At 37.0% G+C, this 23,155-nt stretch overlaps 1 protein-coding gene across 4 annotated transcripts in view; it reads left to right on the top strand.

Annotated features, from left to right (window-relative positions):
* The window catches only part of BLVRA (biliverdin reductase A), a 47,908-nt gene extending 26,448 nt beyond the window's left edge, over nucleotides 1-21,460 (top strand). For all 4 annotated transcript variants that reach the window (XM_074283628.1, XM_074283626.1, XM_074283625.1 and 1 more), the window contains 6 exons: nucleotides 2,343-2,464; nucleotides 4,140-4,259; nucleotides 5,952-6,049; nucleotides 9,923-10,030; nucleotides 12,223-12,394; nucleotides 21,061-21,460. In XM_074283628.1, coding sequence (XP_074139729.1) covers nucleotides 2,352-2,464; nucleotides 4,140-4,259; nucleotides 5,952-6,049; nucleotides 9,923-10,030; nucleotides 12,223-12,394; nucleotides 21,061-21,358 — 909 coding nt within the window. In that variant the 5' untranslated portion in view covers nucleotides 2,343-2,351 and the 3' untranslated portion in view covers nucleotides 21,359-21,460. The remainder of the gene's footprint in view (nucleotides 1-2,342; nucleotides 2,465-4,139; nucleotides 4,260-5,951; nucleotides 6,050-9,922; nucleotides 10,031-12,222; nucleotides 12,395-21,060) is intronic.
* The last annotated feature ends 1,695 nt before the right edge of the window (nucleotides 21,461-23,155 follow it).

The raw sequence follows: 23,155 nt of genomic DNA, 5'->3' as shown, positions 1-23,155 counted from the left end.
TGGTGTCTGCCTCAGTTGCACCATCTGAATTGGGGATAGTAATAATGCCTCTCTTCCAAAACGGTTATGAGGATAAAATGAGATACTTGTAAAGCTCTTGGAAAATCTTGAATATTACATAGCTAACAAGTGACAGAAGTAAAGTTCTCATCAGGCTCTCTTAGCAACTTGATAATCAGTAGCTAGCTGCTATTGCTATTGTTGTCATATGTTCCTGTACATTGCCCAAAATCTGTGGATATAACATCAGGTCTAGCACAGTTTTTGTGATTTCTAGCTCTTAATTACTAGAAATTTTTAAAAGTTTTTTTGGGGGGCTGGGAAAAGGGAGGATAGAATTGAAAATATACTTTCAGTTTGCATGAACACATACTTTTACTTATTTCAGGGAAGTCAGACTATTTTCTCTCCCTGCCTCCAACATTTACCCCAAGGTTCATTGTCCCTTTGCAGTATTTATCTGGAAGTGCCCCTATGAACCCACGGAGACCTACTTTTCTGTACAAGGGTTTGCTATAATTTTCTTTGTTTTTCTCTCTATAGTTCAGTCTCATACATGGCAGTTTACCTTTTTATCCATGTCTTTGTCATACCCAACATGTTCTCCTTCACATCTGCCTTTTAGAACCTCCAGCTTCTGCCCACTCAGCTGAAGTTCTGTCTTCAGGATTTCTTTCCTATTGCTTCCAACTCCTGATGCCTTCCGCTCCAAGTTAACTTCCACCTACTTTGATTCTAGCCTATATAGATCTAACATGGAAAGCCTATTAGGATGTATGCTCCTCAAGAACAAAGATGGTCTTTATTTTTCTTCATATCCTCTGAGCTTAGCAAAGTACCTAGTGCATAATTACCACTTGATAAAGGCTTAATGATTGATTGATCAATTCGTTAGGGCACACAGTTTTATTCCACCAGAGGAGAGAGACTAGGTGGTTTCTCTTATAAGACCAGGCACAGTTAAACCTTCGTCTTCAATAGAAAGATAATAGTTTCTAAATATATTAACAGCTTTTCACTCATTTGCTGGGATAGAGAATGGCTCTCATTAAGAGAAAATTAATGGTTAAGACCAAGCCAGTGAGACTAAGGCATCTATTACTGTTCACTGATAACATATGTCAATGACAATAGCAGGTGTGAAAGGTGAATTCTCTAGCATTCAATCTGTCATAAAATCCATGACAATCATGGATTGGGTTTGAAGTAAGAAAACCTGAGCCCAAATCTAATCACTGCCTCTTGTTTATCTAGGTTTCATTGGGCAAGTCATTTAACCTTGTTGGGTCTCAGTTTCCTTATCTTTAACAAGAAGTTGAAATGTTGGCTTCTGAGACCACCCTCCCCCTCTCAGCTCTATTATTGTGATCTTATGACTTTTAAGAAACAGGAGATTTAGGCCATCTAGATGGGGATGAAGCAAATTCTAATTGACAAGATCAGACTAAAGTGGTAAGCCCTGGTCAAGCCTTATTAATTAGGCTGAATCCAGAGAATAGAATGAGAGAGCCTAAGAGAACTTTATGAGATGATTCGGATGAAGTAAAAACCCCAAAGTATGCTATAATTGTCTGCCACCACCACCAAAACTAGAATCAGGACCACTAGGACCACCAGCACACCACCATCATCATCATCATCATTTTTATTTGTTATCTTGTATTCTGAAATTCTCCAAACTATAACAGAGTAGATTTTACTCTAGTTGCCTGGACAATTTAGGATCAGGTGACATCTCAAAAGAAGGGTATTGAAGAGGATGAAAGAGTCAGGCTCATGCTTCTAGGACCATAATCTCAAGAAGTAAAATTCTTTGGTGTTTTTGATGGTTTCAAGGAATTATCCAAAGGTTAATTGGGGAATTCTTCTATTGAAGGGTGACCTGGGTTGTTGCCTCTTAGAACTGTGGGATGTCTTTTTTTTTTCCAGGGGAATGGGGAGATAGGAAAAGGAGGAACTCATTTTTTGTGCTTACACTGTGACTTTATCTTTTTCTATATTGGAGGTTCCAAGGGACAGGTGACAATAATAACTTTGCACTTGATTCTTCTTCCTGGATGTCTGCCTATCACAGAGAGGTAGTTCCAAAAAATGGAAAGAGCTTTGACTCAGGAATCAGAGGTCCTTGTTCAAATCCTACCTTTGTGAAATGTCACTACTCCTCTGAGACTTAATTTCCCCATAATCAGAAGAAAAGAAAAAAAATAACAGGATTGGGCCAGATGGACTCAAAGTTTTTTCTAGATCTACATTTATGATGTTGTGCCTCCTTTGTTCATTTATTTGCAACTTCTCCTTGAATGCCCGTGCCCTCTTTTCAAACTCTGCATGTTCTTTTGCAGCCAGAAAGAATGTTTGGTGTTGTGGTGGTCGGCGTTGGCAGGGCTGGATCTGTGCGGATAAGGGATTTGCAGAGTCCCCAGCTTCCTCCCAGCCCTCTGAAACTGATTGGATTTGTATCCAGGTTAGTGATTTCCAAGTTTTGTCCCAGACCTACTAATTGAATCTCTTTAGAGTTCCAAATGCCTTTTTGCGCCATTGGTCACAATACATACATCTGTGTGTATATGTGCATGGGTAGGTAGTACCACCTTTTTTTTGAAAGCTCTCAGTCTTATCTAGGCTAGAAATACAGCAACTAGTCATCAATCAGATCCCACTAATGATCAGCATGGGAATGACCTCTGTTTCTGATATGGGTGCCTTCTCCTGACCCCCTCCTCTTGGGGAACTTAGGCAGACACCCAATTAGTTTAGCCCACTGCAGCTCAGAACTCCTGAGCTCCTGGATTAGCTTGTCTGGTAGGGGAGGATTATAGGCATTCTCTACCATACCCAACATCCTATACTCTAGTTCCCTAGTAAATACCTTAGCAATGAAGCAATATGGTGTGGAACTGAACATGCTACACTTAGAGTCTTGCTTCTTAAAACTACTAGTTGTGTGACTATGAACTAATTGTCTTGTCTGAGGCTCAGCTTTGTCACCTGTAAAATGGTAATCACAACACCTGTGGTATGTGCCTCCCTGGAGTGTTCTTAGGTCAAGTTAAATACCAGTCGCAGTGTGCTGTGCAAATTGTAGAATGCTATATAAATGCCACGAGTTGTTACTGTATTCTTTGTTGCTGTTGTTCAAATTACCTGCTAGAGCTTCTCTCAACACCATATGCCCACTAGGACTCAGCCTTTTTCAGTAGCGCTTGGGATATGTCACTAAATCAGCTTCATTTCATTATTGCCTTTTGGGAAAACAACACATCTGATGTACCATCACAATAGTGTGGGATCAGGCAGAACTGCTGAAATATGTGGGAGGGGACCTTTATGTTTTGGGAAGCAGCCTGGCAGAACTGGGTTCTAATCCTGCCTTTGCACCTTTTTTTACCTGTGTAATATTAGACAAATCACTTAACCTCTATAAGCCTTGGTTTCCTCATCTGTAAATTGAGAGGGTGAGAGTAGATGACATCCAAGTTCTATTTTGGAAAGCATATGATTAGGAAACAGATGCCTTGAGTTCTCCACTTTGTGACTTTGAGGAAAGTTACTTTACTTCTATGGACCTTAGTTTTTTTATCCAGAAAATGGGGATAATAATCTTTATCATGCCCATCTAAAAGAATAGTTGCCAAGATGAAAGGATGGGTTTTTATCAAAATACTTTGAAGCCCTATGCAAATGGAAAGGAGTAAGAATAGTAACAGTAAAACATTCTCAGCTCTGTTGGGTAAGTTGGATTCTGAGAAATGATTGAATTTTGCAGACTTGGTGAACAAAACACCTCCTACCAGTAACCAAAAAGCTCTGCACAAGGGATCCAAGTTGGAGTCTGCTCTGGGATTACCCTTCTTTCCACTTTGGTAAATGAATATGATAGTGCTACAGTGAGTAAGCTACAAAGGACTACGGTCTGTAACTGCCTCCATGGAAGAATTTGTTCTCATCAGAGGGACGGAGCCAGTGGGGAATGACCTGGAAATGAGAGAAGGGGTGATGGAGGAAGCCAGGAGAATTCTACTATTACTAAGTATTGTTGTTTGGACTTCTTGGTGGGTAGAAAGGGGATGGTGTTTTTGAGACTGGATGACCTATTTCTTTTCAATTCTCACTTCCCTCTTTCCCTGTGGCTTTTCTAGGCGAGAACTTGGTAACATTAATGAGGTAAAGCAAATCTCCCTGCAAGATGCTCTTTCCAGCACAGAAGTTGATGTCGCCTACATCTGTAGTGAGAACGTTAGCCACGAGGAGTATGTCAGGTTAGTTTTCTGTCCCTATTTCTATCTGTGTCTCTAGACTTCAGTCCTGTATCTTTCTTGTTTTCTCTCTAGTGGGAGCTGCCTAGAGAACTGGATAGATGCTCGTGTCTAATGAGCTGTGAATATTGATTCCTTTGAATGCCAGTCCACTACAAAGGTGAATTGAAATTTAAGCAGGAGCCATGTTACCTTTAGCATATGAGGCAGAGGAAGAAGAAGAGATTAATAGTGATTAGGTCACTGCTGTGTCAAAAACTTCCCACAATTCCTTAATAAAGTTCATGGCCTGGCATTCAGGGCCCTCTCTAACCTCCCGGCCTATCTCATATTATTCTCTTCTAAATCCTGTAGACAGCATCCAGATTGCCCAATGTGCTTCCCACTTTCTTGCCTTCCTACCTAGTTCTTACTAATGCCCAAATGATCTGACTTCCCTTCTTTAACTTTTGAAATTCTTCCCCAACCTCTAAAAACCAATTCTAATGGCACGTCTTTCAGTTCCTGCTCCTCTAAGACATAAACATCCTACTCTACTCCTCCTTCCCCACCCAGATCTTGTAAACCCTTTTTTCTGTACTTGCTAAAGCTCTTATCATATATTACTGTTTTTCATACTTGAAAGAACTCTGCCTTTGGGGTAATGGCTTTGTTGTTGTTCAGTCTCACTCTTGGTGACCCCACTTGGGATCTTCTTAGAGATATTGGAGCTGGTTTTCCATTTCCATTTCTTTCTCCAACTCCTTTGAAAGATGAGGAAACAGAGGCAAACAGGGTTAAAAGACTTGCGCACAGTTGCATAGCTATTAAGTGTCTGAGGGCAGATTTGAACTGATGAAGATGAATCTTCCTTATTCCAATTATACCATCTGGGTTCAAATCCTATCTCTGCCACTTGTTAGGGAAGTGCATCAATCAATAAACATTTACTAAGTGGTAACTATTTGCCAGGCTCTATACTAAGCATAAATCACCTAATTCCAGTAGGCCTCAGTTTCCCAGATTAAAGTATCTGTAATGTCCTTTCGTGTTCTAAATTCTGTATTCCTTTGTTCTGTGTATATCTTATCCCTTTGTTAGCACTAATATGAAGGCAGAAACTCTATCATATCCAAACTGTGCATCTCCCTTAGCACCTAGCATAGTAATTTATATATCATCATTATCATAATTAACAGCTGACACTCATACAATGCTTTACCTATTTCATATCATTTGATACTCTCACTGGGTAGGAAGTAATACCTGTATTATTAGCCTCTTATATATGAGAGGACATTTTTAGAAACATTAAATCATTTGTTTATATGCTAGTATCAAGAAACAGAGTTCAAATCAGGTCTAGCTGGTACTTAGTTCCTTGCCCTTTTTACTAATCTCTGGCTCTCCAAAAAGTCTTTCATAAGTGCTCCTTGAACTGAATTCAGTTCAATTAATTTGGCAGCAGAATGGAACCTTCAGAGTACATTGTCACTGTTGGGGAGCAGAAGATGTTTGAGGGATGGTTTTCTTTTTTTGTTTTCTATTTTTTTTCTTTAGCCTCCTACACACACACACACACACACACACACACACACACACACACACACACACACAAATTCACAAAAAGCACTTGCCATCTATTGCTCCCTGTATTTGGAATTTTTGAAACTTTTCTGAAGTTTAATTTCCGTGTTTGTCTCTTTTACTCCAAAGGCAGTTTCTCAGTGCTGGCAAACATGTCCTGGTGGAATATCCGATGACTTTGTCCCTGGCATCAGCCCAGGAACTCTGGAAGATGGCAGAGGAGAAAGGTGATGGCTATTTAAAAAAAATTTCTCCAATTATATGTTGAAACACGTTTTAAAAATAAAGTTTTGAGTTCCAAATTCTATTCTATTCCCTTTCTCTTTTCTCTGAGACAGTCAACAAATAAAGGTTTTATATATATATATATGAAATCATGTAAAATTTTTTTCCATATTAGTCATTTTGTATAAGAAGACTCCGCTAAAAGAAAAAGAAAGTGAGAAAGAGCATGCTTCAGTCTGTATTCAAATAATATCAGTTCTTTCTCTGGAAGCAAATGATATGCTTCATCCTTACCTTTTGGGATTGTCTTAGATCATTGTATTGCTGAAAAGAGAGAAATCATTCACAGTTCTTCATTGAACAATATTGCTGTTAATGCTGTATAACATTCTCTTGGTTCTATTCATTTCACGTTGCCTCAAATCATGTAAGTTTTCCTAGGTTTTTCTGTAATCATCCTGCTTGCACCTATAACATAATAATATTCCATCACAATCATATACCACAGATTATCAACCATTCCTCATGTCCTTGATGGACATCCCTTCAATTTTCAATTCTTGACTATCGCAAAAAAAACCAACCAACCAAAACAAAACAAAACAAAAAAACCCCACATAAATTCTATAAATATTTTTATACATGTTGGTCCTCTTACCCCACCCCTTTTAAAAAAATGTACTCTTTGGGTTTAAAGACCTAGTAGTGGTATTGTTGGATCAAAGGATATGTACCATTTTATAGCCCTTTGCGTATAGTTCTCAATTGCTCTCCAGAATGGTTGGATGAGTTCACAACTCCACCAACAGTTTATTAGTATCCCCTCCAACACTGATCATTTTCCTTTTTTGTCATGTTAGCCAATCTGATAAGTGTGAAATACTTCAGATTTGTTTTAATTTGCATCACTAATTTAGTGATTTGGAGAATTTTTTCATTTGACTATATGTGGTTTTGATTTCTTTGTCTGAAAATAGCCTATTCATATCCTTTGGACCATTTAGGTGAAAGCTATTCTTGACATATTGGATACTGAACCCTCCTTTGTCTGGAGAAATACCTTTCTAAATTTTGCATTGAACTTTACTATCTTCTCTTGGTTTTACAGTGATGTTATTACTGTTCACCAGAAATATACTATTCTGGAATTATTCTAATTCCATAATGATGGTGGATATTTATGTATTTCTTTTCATTTTGCTTTATTGCTTGGTTCCTTGGAATAACCTTGTAAAAATAGGTACTGCAGGTATTGTTTTCTCATTTTAAGATGAGGAAACTGAGGCTTAAAGGGATTCATCCATAGTAATAGATTTAGTGCACACTGGAATCAAGACCCAGAATCTGGTCTTTGATTCAAAATGCAGATCCTCTTATTTCCAATGCAGCACATTTAAAAAAAAATAAAGCATGATGCTTTTGTAGTTGCATGACTATAATGTTCATATTGCCCACTGAGAAAAATTATGTTAAATTACCCAGTGTACATATGTAGCACATTCCCAGAAGCTAATAGAGGTTTTCTCAGTTTTTTTTAGTTTCAATTTTTCATTGAGAATCTTTAAAATGTATTAGTAAAATTGGTGCAGTGATTGCATTATGTTATGGAAAAGCTTGTTTTATTCAATAAATTAAAAATAAAATTAAAAAAGAAAGAAAATAAAAATAAAAAGCACAAACAGTAAAACATTTTAAAAAACATATTAATACATTTTTCTGCTTTAGTGCATAGAATATACCAAGCAAATTAAAGAACCAGCATTGCATAAAGTTGTGGCAGCAAAGTCAAGTAGCAATGAGGATCATTTAACCACATGAGAATCTCTGCTGGCTGTATTTAGACTTAGAAAACCACAAATTAACATTGTCTCTGTTTCATTATAAGTTTGTTTATTTTATTAAATATTTAAATTATACTTTTATTTGGTTCTGGGGCACTCAGGAGTGCTGGCATCCTAGCATAGTATTTAGAGCTTTGGATTTTGAGTCAAAAGATCTGAATTCAAATCCCCTCTTTGAAACTTATTACTTGGTGACATTAGGCAGCACTTTATTCCTTTGTACCTCAGTATCTTCATCTATAAAATGAAGAACTTGGATTTAGTTACTGATGAGGGTCTTTCCCACTCAAAATCCCATTTTAATCTAAACTAAATCTTTGGTAGTTGATGATCTTACTGTGTTTCAGGACTAATATTTGGTAATTCATTTCTCATGGTCCAGGTTTAGAGCTGAATATGGGCAAAGCCTGAGTCCCTCAATGTCTACTGATGGTAGGACATGGTATGAATAATACCTGGCTATTGTATGATACCTTCAACTTACCTTTCCACACATTGTATCAGAAATTAAGTTTAGGGTCTGGAGAGAAGGGAATAATTTGTGCATGTATGAAAGTACAGTATAACATACATTTAGAATTTATCTTAAAGGCCAACCCCCTTTATTTACAAACGAGAAAACTGAAGTCCAAAGAAATGAGATCTAAGTTTACAGTGTTGAGAGCCAGAATTTTGACCCTTATTTGCCTTAAACATATAAATTCACATGTTTACCTATTAACTAAGTCAAATTGGAATGAGGACCTTTCACAGTCTTTGCTGGTTGTGTTAGCAGGTCCCCAGAGAGTCCTGAGCAACCTAAGAGCCTCAAGCTAGTATGAGCCAGGGCTTTTCTCAGCCTCGTCAGTCTTGAGCTCTGTAATTAGTAGCGACAGCAGGTCATAAGGTATAGGGCTCCAAGATGCTCTTTTTATTCTCCCTGTAAGAAATGCAGCTGTGGCCTTTTTACCCAGGACTGAAGCTGACAGCTTACTCAGGGGACTGATTGCTACTGTGCTCCTGGGATTCAACACTGATATGTAGAGATCAGTGTTTAGATCCTTCTTTATGGAGAGGAAAAGGGCATTGGGATTTAGAAGAAGATTCCTATCTTCTATGTTCAGTAGGTACTTTGAAGTCTCCTACTGAGCATATTCTGATGTCCAGACACTGAAAACTGGTGTCTGCGTTCTTTGCAGGTAAATATCAGAAGCTTGGAAACTCCTGGAAAAAAAAGGACCAGATTAAGAGTCAGGAGATCTTGTTTTGAGTCTTGACTCCAACACTAAATAGCTATGTAACGCTGAATCAGTCCTATTGCCTCACTCAGCCTCAGTTTCTTCATCTCTAAAATGGAAATAATACTATTCCTACATTCCTCATACAATTATTTCAAGAAAAGCATTTTGTAAACCTTACATCACCATGTAATACCCCCTGCACACTAATTTTGTTTTACTAGTACATTATGGATATATTTTATATTTCACATAAATTTATATCTATTATATAATTTTTATACTACATATAATTTTATTATATTTTATTGAAATAAATGATCAATACTATTGTAGTTCTGGGGTATGGCAGAAAATACACTGTTCTAAAATCTGAGGCCTGACTTTGAAACTTGCCTGTGACATTAAACCATTCTGTCCATTTCCACTTCTATAAAATAAAATGGTTGAATGTTTGAACTTCCTTCGAATCCTTTGATCCTGAAACAACTCATAGATTATGTGAGGTTTCTGGTTTGCAATATAGAAACCTGTATGGTATCATTTCCCCCTTTCTTTAGGAATACAGTGCATCCCATCCTTCCTAGTCACTATGAACATTCTGGCTTACCCATCTGTCATATGACAGAACCTCCCCTCTCTTTTTGGACAGCTGCCACAAATACTAATTTCTCCTGATTCCGTCTTCACTACATCATGTGCCTCTATCCATCATTGTACCTTCCGCTAAGCTATCCTCCATTACACCTGCTCTGTCCCAGAGAAAATGCTGAACACGGTGGCTCCTTCACTTTGATTCTTCTTGTTTCTTGGACAGGAAAAATCCTACATGAGGAGCACATTGAGCTCCTGACAGAAGAATTTGCTTTCTTAAAAAATGAAGTGGCTGGGAAGAAGTTGTTGAAAGGAACTCTTCACTTTACAGGTTTGTTTCTTTCTTTTTTCCTTCTTAATTCTTATAACCATTAAGAAAAACACAAGCAAATAAGCTCACAAACCAAGGACTGCAATCGTACATGAAACCCAGATTGGATACTGCATGTTTTAACTCCACCAAAATCAATCAGTTTAAAGAAAAGCAAGTGGATCATAAATGGGTTAGTTCTGAGGCTCCTCCCATATTCCACTAAAGTGCCTTTCATTGGCTAGCCACTCCATGCCTGGAATGCTCCCCTTCTCATCTCTGCCTCCTACCTTCTCTGGCTTTCTTTTAGACTGCTCAAATTCTGCACTCTGCACTGGGTCTCTTTAATGCTAGTGCTTTCCTTCTCAGATTGCCTCTCATTAGTGCTCTGCCCAAAGCAAAGTAAATTTTGATTGCTGAAATGTCCCAAAGTATCTTGGAGTTTACCAGTTCAATTTCTTTTCTTAAAAGTCATCCCTTAATCTCATGTCATTCTGGCTCTCGGTGATTGGCCAACCATAGGTTCCAGGTCAAGCCTCACTCGGTCATTGTTTGGGCTCTGATTGGCTCAGAGTGAATGTAAAAAGCAGTTTTTGTTGTTTTGGCTAAAAACGCAGAGAATCTTTGCTTCCCGGATTGATTTTTTTTTTCCTTAACTAGGTAAAAGACCATTTTCTGCCTCATTCTTTACCTAGTTTTAATAATTGAATGGGCATTGCCTCAGTCAAAGTGAGACCTTAATTTAAAAAGACCAAGGTCTCCCACTGCATTCTGGGCCATCTCCAATCATCCTGATCTATATCTGGCCCTTGGATCTAGATGTCTCTGGAGGAGAAAGTGAGGTTGGTGACCTTGCACAGACCTCCCTCCCTCAAATCCAATTCCCTTGTTAGTCATGACATCACCTCCGTTGTGGTATGGTCATTTTTGAGAATAAAGGACAAACACACACACACAAACTTGGGGTAAGGACTGTTTTTTTAACTTTCCTTACATCTTCAGCACTTAGCATATACTAATTGTCTAATAAATGGTAGTAATGGTGGCAATAATTGTCACTAATGTTCTGTCACTCTGGTGTCAAACATTCAGCAACCACTGTCTGGACCAGATTAAAACATAATTCGTATCTGATTTTAATGTTGATGTATTAATAAAAAATGGATAAGCATGTGGTTTTCTAAGTCAATATGTGGTCTATAAGGATGCCCATGTACAGTCTAATTATCTCCTCTACCCCAACCCCACCACAACCTTCCATTGGCAGCTAGGTTGTGCAATGGATAGAATAGAGAGGGCTGAAATTAGGAAGACCTGAGTTCAAATTCAACCTCAGATACTTACTAATTGTGTGATCCTAGACAAGTCCCTGAACTGTTCCTTGCCCCAATTTCCAAATCCGTAAAATGGGAATTATACTAGCTTCTACATCCCAGAGTTGCTGTGAAGATCAAATGAGATAATTTTAAAGAGCTTAGCACAGTACTTGGCAAATAATAAATACTACATGCTTGTTAATCATTATTATTATTATTTCCATTTGAGTTTGATATCACAAAAAAAGGACATCACACACAAAAGAGGACATCACACTTATGATGAAATGGATCCTCTTCAAGAACAAACCATAGTCCAATTCCTATATCTTTATGTCCTCCCATAAATAATACATATGGAGGCTACCCATGATGCTAGAGACTGCCTTCTAGACCTTCCCTTCCCAGAGGATGCTATGATTCCTTTGGCTTTTCAAGTAGCTAGGAGGCATAGTTGATGGAGTGCTGGATTTGGATTCAGGAAAACCTGAGGTCACACCCTTTATCAGTCCTTTACTAGCTGTATGACTCTAGACAAGACAGTTGACTTTTTTGTACCTCAGTTTTCCTCATTTATAAAAGGATAATAATAATAGTATCTATCTCACAAATAATCAAATGAGGTCACATATATAAATTGATTTGTAAACCTTCAAGGACTATGTATATAAATTTTAATTCTAATAAATAACTGTTTGTATATGAGAAAACAAAAAATCAGAGGAATTAATGATCTAAAATATCTAGCAAATTATTATGTGACCAAGGAGTTGATAATACCAATGCTCTCTAAATATTTCTTTCTGGTTTTACCCCTGAGGCCTGGCAATGGAACATCTGTGTAGTTCTTTTTATTCTATTCTGTATTGTTCATAAATGCTCTGGGTCTTCCCACAGGTGGTCCTCTTGAGAAAGAACGGTTTGGTTTTCTTGCATTTAGTAGCATTGCTCGTCTGTCCTGGCTGGTGAGTCTCTTTGGAGAGCTTGCAGTCATTTCAGCTACCATGGAAGAACAGGAGGAAAATAAATATCTGAAAATGACTGTGAACTTGGAGACTGTGAACAAGAGGTGAGCCAGGGGATGGGAGGGCAGCACTTAAACTCATATAGTTTTTCTCAAGCTCTTTGTAGCCCTTAATTCTTTGTTTTTCAAGATCATACTGTTTGTGAGCTGAGGAATGGGGAGTATTATGAGGTAGCATGTTAAAGTGGGAAGAGAAGACTAGTTTAGAATCAAAAGTTGTTGTACAAGCATTTTAGTCACATCTAACTCTTTCTGATACCCTTTGGGTTTTCTTGGCAAATATACTGGGGTTTTTGCCATTTCCTTGTCTAGCTCATTTTACAGATGAGGAAACTGAGGCAAATGGAATTATGTAACCTGCCTAGGGTCACACAGCAAGTGTCTGCGGCTATATTTGAACTCAGAAAGATGAGAGTTCCTGATTCCAGTCTCAGAGCTCTGTGTATTATGGCATCCTTTAGCTGCCCAAAATCCTACATCATGGCTTTCAGATTCTGACTGCTACTATAAGCAAATTATGTCACCTCTCTGGTTTCATCATCTGCAGAATGGGAGAGTTCAATCAGGTGATCTTTAAGGTTTATCTCAGGTCGAAGTCCTATAAGAATTCAGGCTAATTGTTCTCTATTTTCAGAAAACCCTGAACCTCTCCAGAAGAGAGAAAATACTGATAATAGAACTTTATCCTTATTACCACTTTCACACTCATGTTCTCATTGGGGCTTCATAGTGATCCTGGAAGAAAATAGGGCAGAGACCATTATCCTGGTGACATTTTTTCTTCTGAGATATTTTCTTTTATGTCAACATTTCCCAACATATCTCTTATCTGTTACCTAACAAACTATCCCTTGAAACAATGAATTAATAATGTGTGTGTGTGTATCTATGTGTTTGAGAAGAGGAATGTAATTCAGTAAAATATCCAACTCATTGACTGAGTCTGACAGTATGTGTTCCCACAGTCCCCCCACCTCTGCAATAAGGGAGGAATATTTTCTCCTTTCTTTGAAGGCAGGCTTGCTGATTATTGTACTACAGTTAATTTTGCATCATTTGTTCTTTCTATTTACATAGTTATTGTATATATACTATTGCTTCATTTAACAGATGAGGAAACTGAGGTGCAAAGAGGTTTAATGGCATGACTAAAGTTGCACAGCTTATTAGTTTTGGGGATAGAAATAAAACTCAGGCCTCCTACATTAAAAGTTGATACTTTTTGGAATGGTATGATTTTTTAATTCCTTGAAGGGCCAATGTTTCTGGAAATCAAGAGGGAATTTTCTTTTTAAAGTGTCTGAATCTGTTGACTAAAGTAAGAATTCTACATCTGAGCACTCTCAGGCTGTGAGAGAAGTCCCAAGTGTGAAGTCCTGTATAAGCCTGCTTCTTTGAAAGGTGAAAGTGACCTTATAGATAACATAGTGCTACTTTTAATTTGCAGATAAAACAGAGGCTTGGGAAGGGCATTTACCCAAGGCCACACAAGTAGTAATGGATCCTGGCTTTGAATTCAGGAATCTGATTCCAAATACAGTCTCCTTCACACACACACACACACACACACACACACACACACACACACACACACACACTTCTGTTGGCATATTACACTTGGCATATGGTCAAGTTCATTCAACAGCATGGTTGCTAATTGGGTAAAAACCTCAAAATAACTTTTTTTTTTCATCCTGTTTTATACTAAGTATTTGGCTATTAGTATCCAAGTCAATTTGATAGACTTTAAGCACCAACTATGTGCAAAGAAAGTGTTGTCAAGAATTTAAAGAAGCCAAATCCTAGGCCAACATTCCTGAATTGATCTGGACCTTTTTGGAATTGATTTATATTGTTTTAGTTTGCGGCCTACCTGTGGCTGTTGAGTTACTCCTATTTTTGTAATCACTGGCCATTGGTTGTTTTCATTTTATCCCCAAACTGCCTTTTTAAGCACTTCTGGGGATGATCCCATCAATTGTTCATCTTTTTAAATCAGCCAAGCATGCCCATTTCTGCCTTGACCATTCTTTTTGAGATTCTATAGATATAATTGTGCTTATCATCAGTCAACAAGCTTTTATTTTAGTGTTGATGGTATTCTAGGGCACTGGGCATACAAATAACAAGCTGAAAGAAAGAGTATCTGTCTTCCATCAAGGAGTTGGGAGATGAATTAAGGATAGAAAGGAAGTGAAAAGCTAGAATGGAGAGGGCTGAGATAAGGAGGCACCAGAGAGAAAATCTAGAGAAGAATATGCAGTGGGATGATAATTGGCTGCTCTGGACATTCTCTGTGAGTGGAGACTTTGAGAGAAGCCAGTCAATCAGAAGATAGAGCCATGGGCAGACTGTATTTGAAATGAGTGAATTTTGAATGACTGAAATGAGGCTTCAGAATGAACAAAGAGAGTCTCTTTTGGTCTTTCAGCATTCATTGTCCTGGATTGGAAGACTCTATTCTTTTGCATTTACCTTTAATAAGCTTTTTTCAAGGATTTGAAGTACTATGTCATGGAAATGAATGAGATTTTTCTTACTTGGCTCCAAAAGATGGAATTCGGATCAATGATGAGAGCTGCAAAAGGGGCACATGGAAGCATGTCTGGAATAACTCCCCAGCTACCCTTGAAGCTATTCCCAAAGAGGATGAACAGCCTTAGTTGTGCTCTCCTTTCTCCCAACCTTTCCCTGTCTTCCTTATGTAGATATTCTGTTGATATTCATTTCTGTAAATGGTAATTCCCTTGATAATATCTTCCTTCATTAGACCATGAGCAAACTGTTTTTTTTTTTTTTGTTGTTTTTTGTTTTTGGGGTTTTTTTTTTTTTTTTTTGCCTTTCTTATCTCTACTCAATCAACAAACATTTATTAAGCACCTACTATCTGTCAGGCTTTGTGCTAAGTGCTGGGGAAAGAAAGAAAGGCAAAAGATAGTTGTACTTTCCAGGAATTTACAATCTAATAGGGGAGGACAACAAAAGGTAAAAAATAAAAAATAAAAACAAGGCAAATACAGTTTGAAGGAAAGTACCTAGTGCTTTTTATTGTTGTCATTTAGTCACTTTTTTCAGTCTTGTTGTACCCTTCATGACTCCTATTTATGATTTTCTTGACAAAGATACTGGATTGGTTTGTCATTTCATTCTTCAATTCATTTTACAGATGAGGAAACTGAGGCAAACAGGGTTAAGTGACTTGCCCAGGGTCCCACAGCTAGTAAATGTCTGAACTCAGGTCTTCCTAACTCAGGCTCCAACCACTGTACTACCTTGCTGTCTAGTCAAGCACATAGGAGGTATTTAATAATGCTTGTTAAATGACTGATGGAGGTTCTCCATTACTAAAGATCTTCAAGCAGAAGCTGGATATGTTGTTGGAATGATTTGTTTTAATATATAGGTTAGACTAGACATCATTCTCTGACTAGATGATCTCTGAGCTCTAGAACCTGTGGTCTAGAACTGGGCTTCTTAAAATTTTTCCACTCATGACCCCTTTGCACCTGAGAAATTTTTATGCGACCCGAATATATAAATATATAAAATAGGCATACAAATCGATCATATACTGATAATGAATCATAATTTAACGACCTCCCACATTCAGTTACAATACTCCACATGGGCTCATGAAGCACAATTTAAGAAACTGGGGTCTAGAATATGATTGTGCATTTTAAAAAAGCCTCGCCTTCAAAGACCACCAAAGTTTCCTGGTTCTTTGATCTGCCCCTCCCACTTCTTCTTGCTGTTGGTGAAATTAAAAACAACTGTAACTTTAAGGATGATCACAGCTTTGCTGATTTCCTGACTACAAAGGGAGAGAAACTGATACATGTTACAACAACAATAACAATAATAACTCCATGTTAATAGTACCCTCAGGTTTATAAAGCACCTATGTGAGGGAGGTAATGCAAGCATAATTATTCCCATTTTATAGATTAAGAAACTGGAACTTAGAGAGATTAAGTGACTTCCCAGAATTACAAAGCTGAGTTGAAACCTCAGGACACTAGGTATTCCAGGTATTCTACTTACAGCTACATCTCTGATGATGATGATGATGCTAGGTAGCATTTATAAGCACTTTATGGCTTGCAAAACACTTTAATTCATTCAATCTTAACAACACTATAAGAGATAGGTGCTTTTATTATTTCCATTTTACAGATGAGGAAACTGAGACAGTTTGAGTATTTGCTCAGTCACATAGCTAGTAAGTCTCTGAAGCCAAATTTAGGAAGATGAGTTTTCCAGATTCCAAGCCCAGCATGCGCTCCATTGTGCCACCTAGATGCCCTCTTGGTAAGGATCTGAGAGAGGATTTGAACTCAGGTCATCCTGATGCTAAGTCCAGCCCTCTTTTTGCTACACTTTGTTGCTTTTTCTAGAAGTGTGTCTAGAGAAACAATTGATTAGCTCATCCTTAGGTGGTCTTTGAAGCCCCCCTATGGAACGATTTATATGGATTTCTTGTTTTTGTTTTTGTTCTTCTTGTTTGTCTTTCTTCTTGTTGTTGTTATTGATCTTGTTCTTCTTGTTCTTGGTATTCTTATTTTTCTTGTTCTTATTCTTGTTGTTGTTGTTCTTCTCCTCCTCTCCCTCTTCTTCCTCTTTCTCCTTCACTTTCTTCTTTCTCCTCCTCCTCCTTCTCCTTCTTTTTCTTCTTCTATTTTCTCTTCACTTTTCTTTTTCCATCTGAGAATATCAGGAGACAGTTTAAGTCAATGAAAGATGATCTGTCTCTTTTTGCCTTTCTTTAAGAAAATCCCTTATTTGCAAACATTCTTATTCACAATTTTCCCAACTCAACAAGATTCACTTCATTAACAGGCCACCCAAGATCACACAGGAAAATCAAACCTTCCTCTCAAATACCAACTCTTTGTATTCCCATTAGAGGATATCAGGATACTTGTAAAATCAATGAAAGAGTCAGATCACTATTCTCCTAGATTTTCCTGCAGATGTAGGGAATTCCTCAAATTTATTTTTAGCCAGAATCAGAAGAAAGCCCTAAAAAGTTTTTGAAACCCACTCAGTTACTCACATCTTGGCACATTTGTGTGCTCTAGCTTATGAAGACCGAGCAATAGAATTAAGTTTGCATATTGGATACATGCAAATATAACCAAATAATCCTGACAATTATAATAATTGGATACTCTCCTCATTTTGAAACCAGGGAAGAAAAGAGAAAAAGAGAATGAATGGCCGAGGCAGAACTTTACTAATGAGAAAATGCTTTTAGGAATAACTGAACACTTGTCTAGCTCCTAAATTCCTTGTCCTCTTGACAGGTACCACATATGAATACTGATATATCAAAGAACAACAAAGAAATAGAGTACTTGTCCAAAAAGGAGACTTGCTACAGGGTTTCAGACTTGGTCAGTATCTGTAGAGTTGACCTGTTTTGTGTGATTAAGAACACAATCTGATATAGAGAGGTTATTCTTACCATTTATATGAAGGATTAGCCCTTTCTGCTCAAGATAGGGGAATGATAGAGTGGATTTTATATCTAAAAGCTGAGACTTCTCTTGGGTTCCAGACTGAATGTTATTGCAGCAGCTGATAGCATGCATCTTCCTGTGACTAGTCACTTTGTGTTAAGATTCTTCTGTGAGCTATCTTAGGGGACAGCATTTCTTTCCTCGAATTATCGATGAGTTTGTCATGGCAGACCGAAGTGGAGCAATGCCTAGGGAGAGCCCTAAAATAGCTCTCACTGAGGGGTCTGAGAAACAGCAGACATCTTTGAAACCCCCTGTAGCACCAGTTAATGTTCAAGAGGAAAGCTGTGACTGACACATATAAAGGTTCCTTTACTCCTCTAGTTACTGGCATCTTGCAGACTGACCAGTTGCTGGGAGTAATTGAGTGGATTTCACCTAACTTTTTAGGGCTTTGTTAAAAATAAATGGTTAAAAATAAATTTGAGAAATTTCCTACAGGAAAAGCCAAGAAAATAGTGACCTATGTCTTTCATTGATTTTACAAGTATCCTGGTATCCTCAGATGGGAAAACAGAGAGATGGTGTTTGAGAGGAAGGTTCAATTTCCCTGTGAGTACTTGGGTGGCCTGTTAATGAAGTGAATCTTCTTTGAGTTGGGAAAATTGTGAATAAGAATGTTTGCAAAATAAGGGATTTTTTTAAGGAAAGGCAAAATTATAGATGTTTACTGCATGTGAATCCAGGCACTTTTATTAGATTGTTTAGAATGACAAATGGTCTACACAAAAGAACTGGGGGGAAGCACAAAAAAAGATAAGGAACCATTGACTCATGAGCCAGATTCATTCATTGAGTTATTTCTATCTATCATTCAGGGATATTTGCTAATCACGTCTGTGTTTGTGAAAGCACGAGAATTTTTTTCTTTGTTAAATAAATATTTAATGAAAGTGCACATATGATATAATTTGTTAATTCAAAAACTATGATATATTCTTAATATTCTATAAACAAAAATTCATGTTTTTTTCAAAGTTCAATTAAAATTTGGATTACTGAGAAAGATCTACATAATAATAAGAATTGATAGCTTAAAAAGTTTTCTACTGCATCCAGGGCCTTCTCTGGTCATCTTGATCTATATCTGTCCACTGGACTTAGATGATTCCAGAGGATAAAGTAAGGCTGGTGACCTTGAACAGTCCTCCTTCCCTTAAATTCAATTTATTAGCTTGTTATGGTATCTCCTCCCTGATCTCATGGTCATCTTCAAGAAAGAAGGACAAACTATTGGGTCTATATTCCAAGGAATAAAGAGGGAAAAGGACCCACATGTGCAAAAATATTTGTAGCAGTTCTTTGTGGTGGCAAGGAATTGGAAATTAAATGGATGTTCATAAATTGGGCAAATTTTAAATTAGGGAATCACTGAATACTGTGGTATATGAATGTGATAGAATATTATTGTTCTGTGAGAAATGATAAGCAAGCTGTTTTCAGAAAAGCCTGGAAAGACTTATATGAACTGATGCTAAAGTGAGCAGAACTAGGAAAACATTGTACATTGTAAAAGCAAGATTATGTGATGATAAATTACTATACACTTAGCACTTCTCAGCAATGTGGTGATCCAAAACAATTCCAATATATTTGGATTAGAAAATGCCATCTTCCTCCAGAGAAAGGACTATGGAGATTGAATATAGATTAAAGAATTCCATTTTCACCTTTTGTTTTTCTTGTGGTTTTTACCTTTTAATTGAATTTTTCTTTTACATCATGACAAATATGTAAATATGTTTAAAATGATTATACATGTATTACTAATATCAAAGTGCTTGCTGTCTTGAGGAGGGGAGAGGTAAGGGAAGAAGGGAGAAAAAGTTTGGAACTCAAAATCTTACAAAAATGAATGTTGAAAAACTATCTTTCCATGTAATTGGAAAAAATGAAATACTATTGAGAGAAAAAAAAGCGTGAAGAACAAATAGCAAGAACAACACATGCTAACAGAGAAAACAATAGTAGTTATAATTATACAGTATATACTTTGAAAAATAATCATATCTCAACTTAAAAGATGGTCTTAGATTATTTAAAAGTATTTACAATATTGAAAAATGTCTATTAGTTCATTTAAGGAGGGTAAGCACTTGTGAAATATTAGAATAGAATATGTGCAATAGGATTTGAAAGTATTAAGTAGCAAAGACTGTAAGATCAGCATGTTACTACATGATATTCAGCTTCATTACTTCTCTCTCTTGTCCCTATATTTATGTGTGACTTCCTATGTAAAGAATTCCTTGCATTCTTTTTTTTTTTTCATTCTTTCTCTGTGTGTACTTCTTTTTCATTCAGTGAAAAGCCAGATTTGTCTGCTGGGCTGACATTCTTTTGCCACAATTATTAGACTTGGAGTCACCATATAATGTGAGAAAGGGCGATCAACCTCTGTCTTAGCATCTTGGTAACTCACATTGCTTTTTGATTTAAGCAACATGAGCTCTTCAGGTCAATCCTATCATGTCATCACCCATCCCCCAATAAGCAAGTTGCTTTTCTTGGTTATCTCTTCACTGACTTCTCTTTCCAACTCTGTCTACTCTTATGTATATCATCATCTTCAAATGAGAAAACACATGCAAAGTGCTTTGCAAACATTAAAGGCTTAAGTAAATGCTAGCTATTAGCATTATCATTATTACTATAACTAAAGTATATTTTACATTACTTATTTTATTTCCTACAGTTTTCAGTTTTCGAGTCTCCATGCTCCAAAGTTTCTATCTACTATACTTTGATTATATAGCTCATAGTAGCTAATTAATAAATATTTGTTGGATTAGTTTGTTATTTTATAATAATAATTCACATTTGTAAATCACAAAGAAAGACATTCCTCAGAGTAGAAATTTGTTCTTCAGTCTTCATAATGATATCAGTTTTTGCTAAAATTGTGCAGAGCCAGAATTTGATAAAGAAAGAATAAATGTGTTCTCCATCCTGAGCATTAAACTATCTAGTCATGTACCAGTTGACCAAGATATCTATCAGGAATGGTAACCATAATCTTGTGAAGGTTGGCAGGTAGCAACAAGGTCAAACCAACTTGAAGTTTGAGGGAAATGCAGTCATGGAAGAAGGAAATGGGCCATAATGCTTGTTCAATCTGTTGAATTCCAGTAGACTGTGTAATGCTTCTTATGGAAGGTCTAATTACATAATTTCTTTCTCTTTGAGCAGGCCACTGACTTGGATTGAAGAAAGAGGCCCTGGCCTGAAACGTGAACGGCATATTAATTTCCTTTTTGAATCTGGTCTCCTGGAAAGTATCCCTCCTCCAACTCAAGGAAACAAGAATATTTTCTTGAAAGACCAAGATATATTTGTCAAGAAACTTTTGGGCCAAATGTCCACAGAGGACCTGGCCAAGGAGAAGAAACACATCCTGCATTGCGTTAGAATTGCTGATGAAATCCAAAAGTACTGTCAACACTCCAAAAAAGACGGGCCCCTGGGAGGAACAGAGGGCACAGTGTAAAACCTCCAAGAGTGGATTTCAGAGTACTTGGCAGTCTTAGAAAATAATACTGGAGCAGCATTGGTGATGTTTAATTTTTCCCATTAAAAAGACTTTCTTAGAGATGCCATGTATTTGCTTTTTTGTTGGTAGACAGAAATTGTCTCATACCAGAATGTGCTCTGTTCTGATCTCCAGTTTGGGGGTCTTGTTCTGTACCCTACATTTTAGAAAGGACATTGAAAAGCTGGAGTGCGTCCAGAGTTTCCCAACTAAGATCTGTAGGGGTATTCAAAACTATGCCATAAAAGACGGAGTTGAAGGAGAGAAAGGAAGAAGAATAGGAGAAGGAAGAGAAAGAAAGACTTGTTATTAGGAGAATTCTTACTAATAAAGATTAAGCCTTCCCAAAGGTAAATTGAACTGCCTCCAGAGGTAATTAATAGTTATAACTCACATTTATAAATCACTTTAAGTTAGTCAAGTACCTTTTATAACTAATATAGTGAGTTCTCCATCACCAAAAGGTAGATGATCTCTTGGTAGGTCTGTTTTTGAGAGTACTCCCTCTCAGGTATGGATTGGATTCAATCATCCCTGAGGACCTTTCCAGATTTGGGATTTGGTGATTATCTTTTATTCTTCAATGCTTGATTCCTTCCACAAACTTATCAGTGTAAAGCCTTCTTCCAGTGGTGAGGAGCACAGGCTGCTGTTTTCATGAATTTTCATCTCACATGACTCTGGTCCATTTTCTCCCATAAATTCTCTGCTAGGGATCAACGTAGTGTTCTGGAGCCTTCTTGATGATATGAATACTGGTATAGCATATTACTCTGTCTATTCATTATCCTTCTTTCTTCGTGAGTCACTTCCTTTCCCCAATATATATATATAGATCACGGGTTCTTAACCTAGTTATTGCTTTTTTAAAAAATTACTAATTTTATAATTATATTTGAATTTAATTTGTTTTTTATAATCCTATGTATATTACTTTATATATTTAAAAACTTTATTCTGAAATATCCATAGATGTTTCTCAGATTGTCCAAAATAGCATGAAACAGGGGACGCTAGATGGCACAGTGGAGAGACCATCATCTCTGAAGTCAGGAGGACCTGAGTTCAAATCTGAACTCAGACACTTATCACATCCTAGCTGTGTGACCTTGGGCAAGTCACTTAACTCCTATTGCTTCAGCAAAAAAAAAAAGAAAGAAAGAAAAAAAAAGAAAAGAAAGAAAGAAAGAAAGAAAGAAAGAAAAAAAGAAAAAAAGATATGATACAAAATAGCATGAAACCAAAAAAATGTTAAAAAAAAAAAAAGTTAAGGAATCCTGCTTTGGATGATATATAACAGTTTTTGCATAGAGTTTGTCATTGGCAAGTAATATACTCTAACTCCACCTCCCTCCATATTCACCCTTTGTGTCTCCATTGCCCTTTAGGTCAGGAACAATTTAAATTCCTTGGAGATGTGATAATTCGTGATTTGCATAACTGGCATAATATTAGTATTTAAAAATATAGGTTTTTCACTTCAGTGTGAAGCCTGGGGTGATTGAAAGCCACTGTACATTCTCCCAAGTACAATCCAACCTGCTCCATTTTAAATCCTATTTAAATCTAGGCTCATTTCATTTTCCATCTGTGGTGACTCTTAAATCTTTGCAAATGGATAGAGACCTAAAGTTCTGTACACAACTTTGTTGCAAACCTTTTTATTATTTTCTGAGAGCTCAAGGTTTTGATCTTCCACCCAATAGCGCAGAGGAGAAATTTTGTACTAATGGCCACAGAGTCTCTTCATAAACC

This window comes from Sminthopsis crassicaudata, chromosome 1, assembly GCF_048593235.1.
Source record: "Sminthopsis crassicaudata isolate SCR6 chromosome 1, ASM4859323v1, whole genome shotgun sequence".
NCBI lineage: Eukaryota > Metazoa > Chordata > Mammalia > Dasyuromorphia > Dasyuridae > Sminthopsis > Sminthopsis crassicaudata.
The sequence above is the reverse complement of the archived record's forward strand: the minus strand, read 5'-3'. Positions and strand labels throughout refer to the sequence as shown.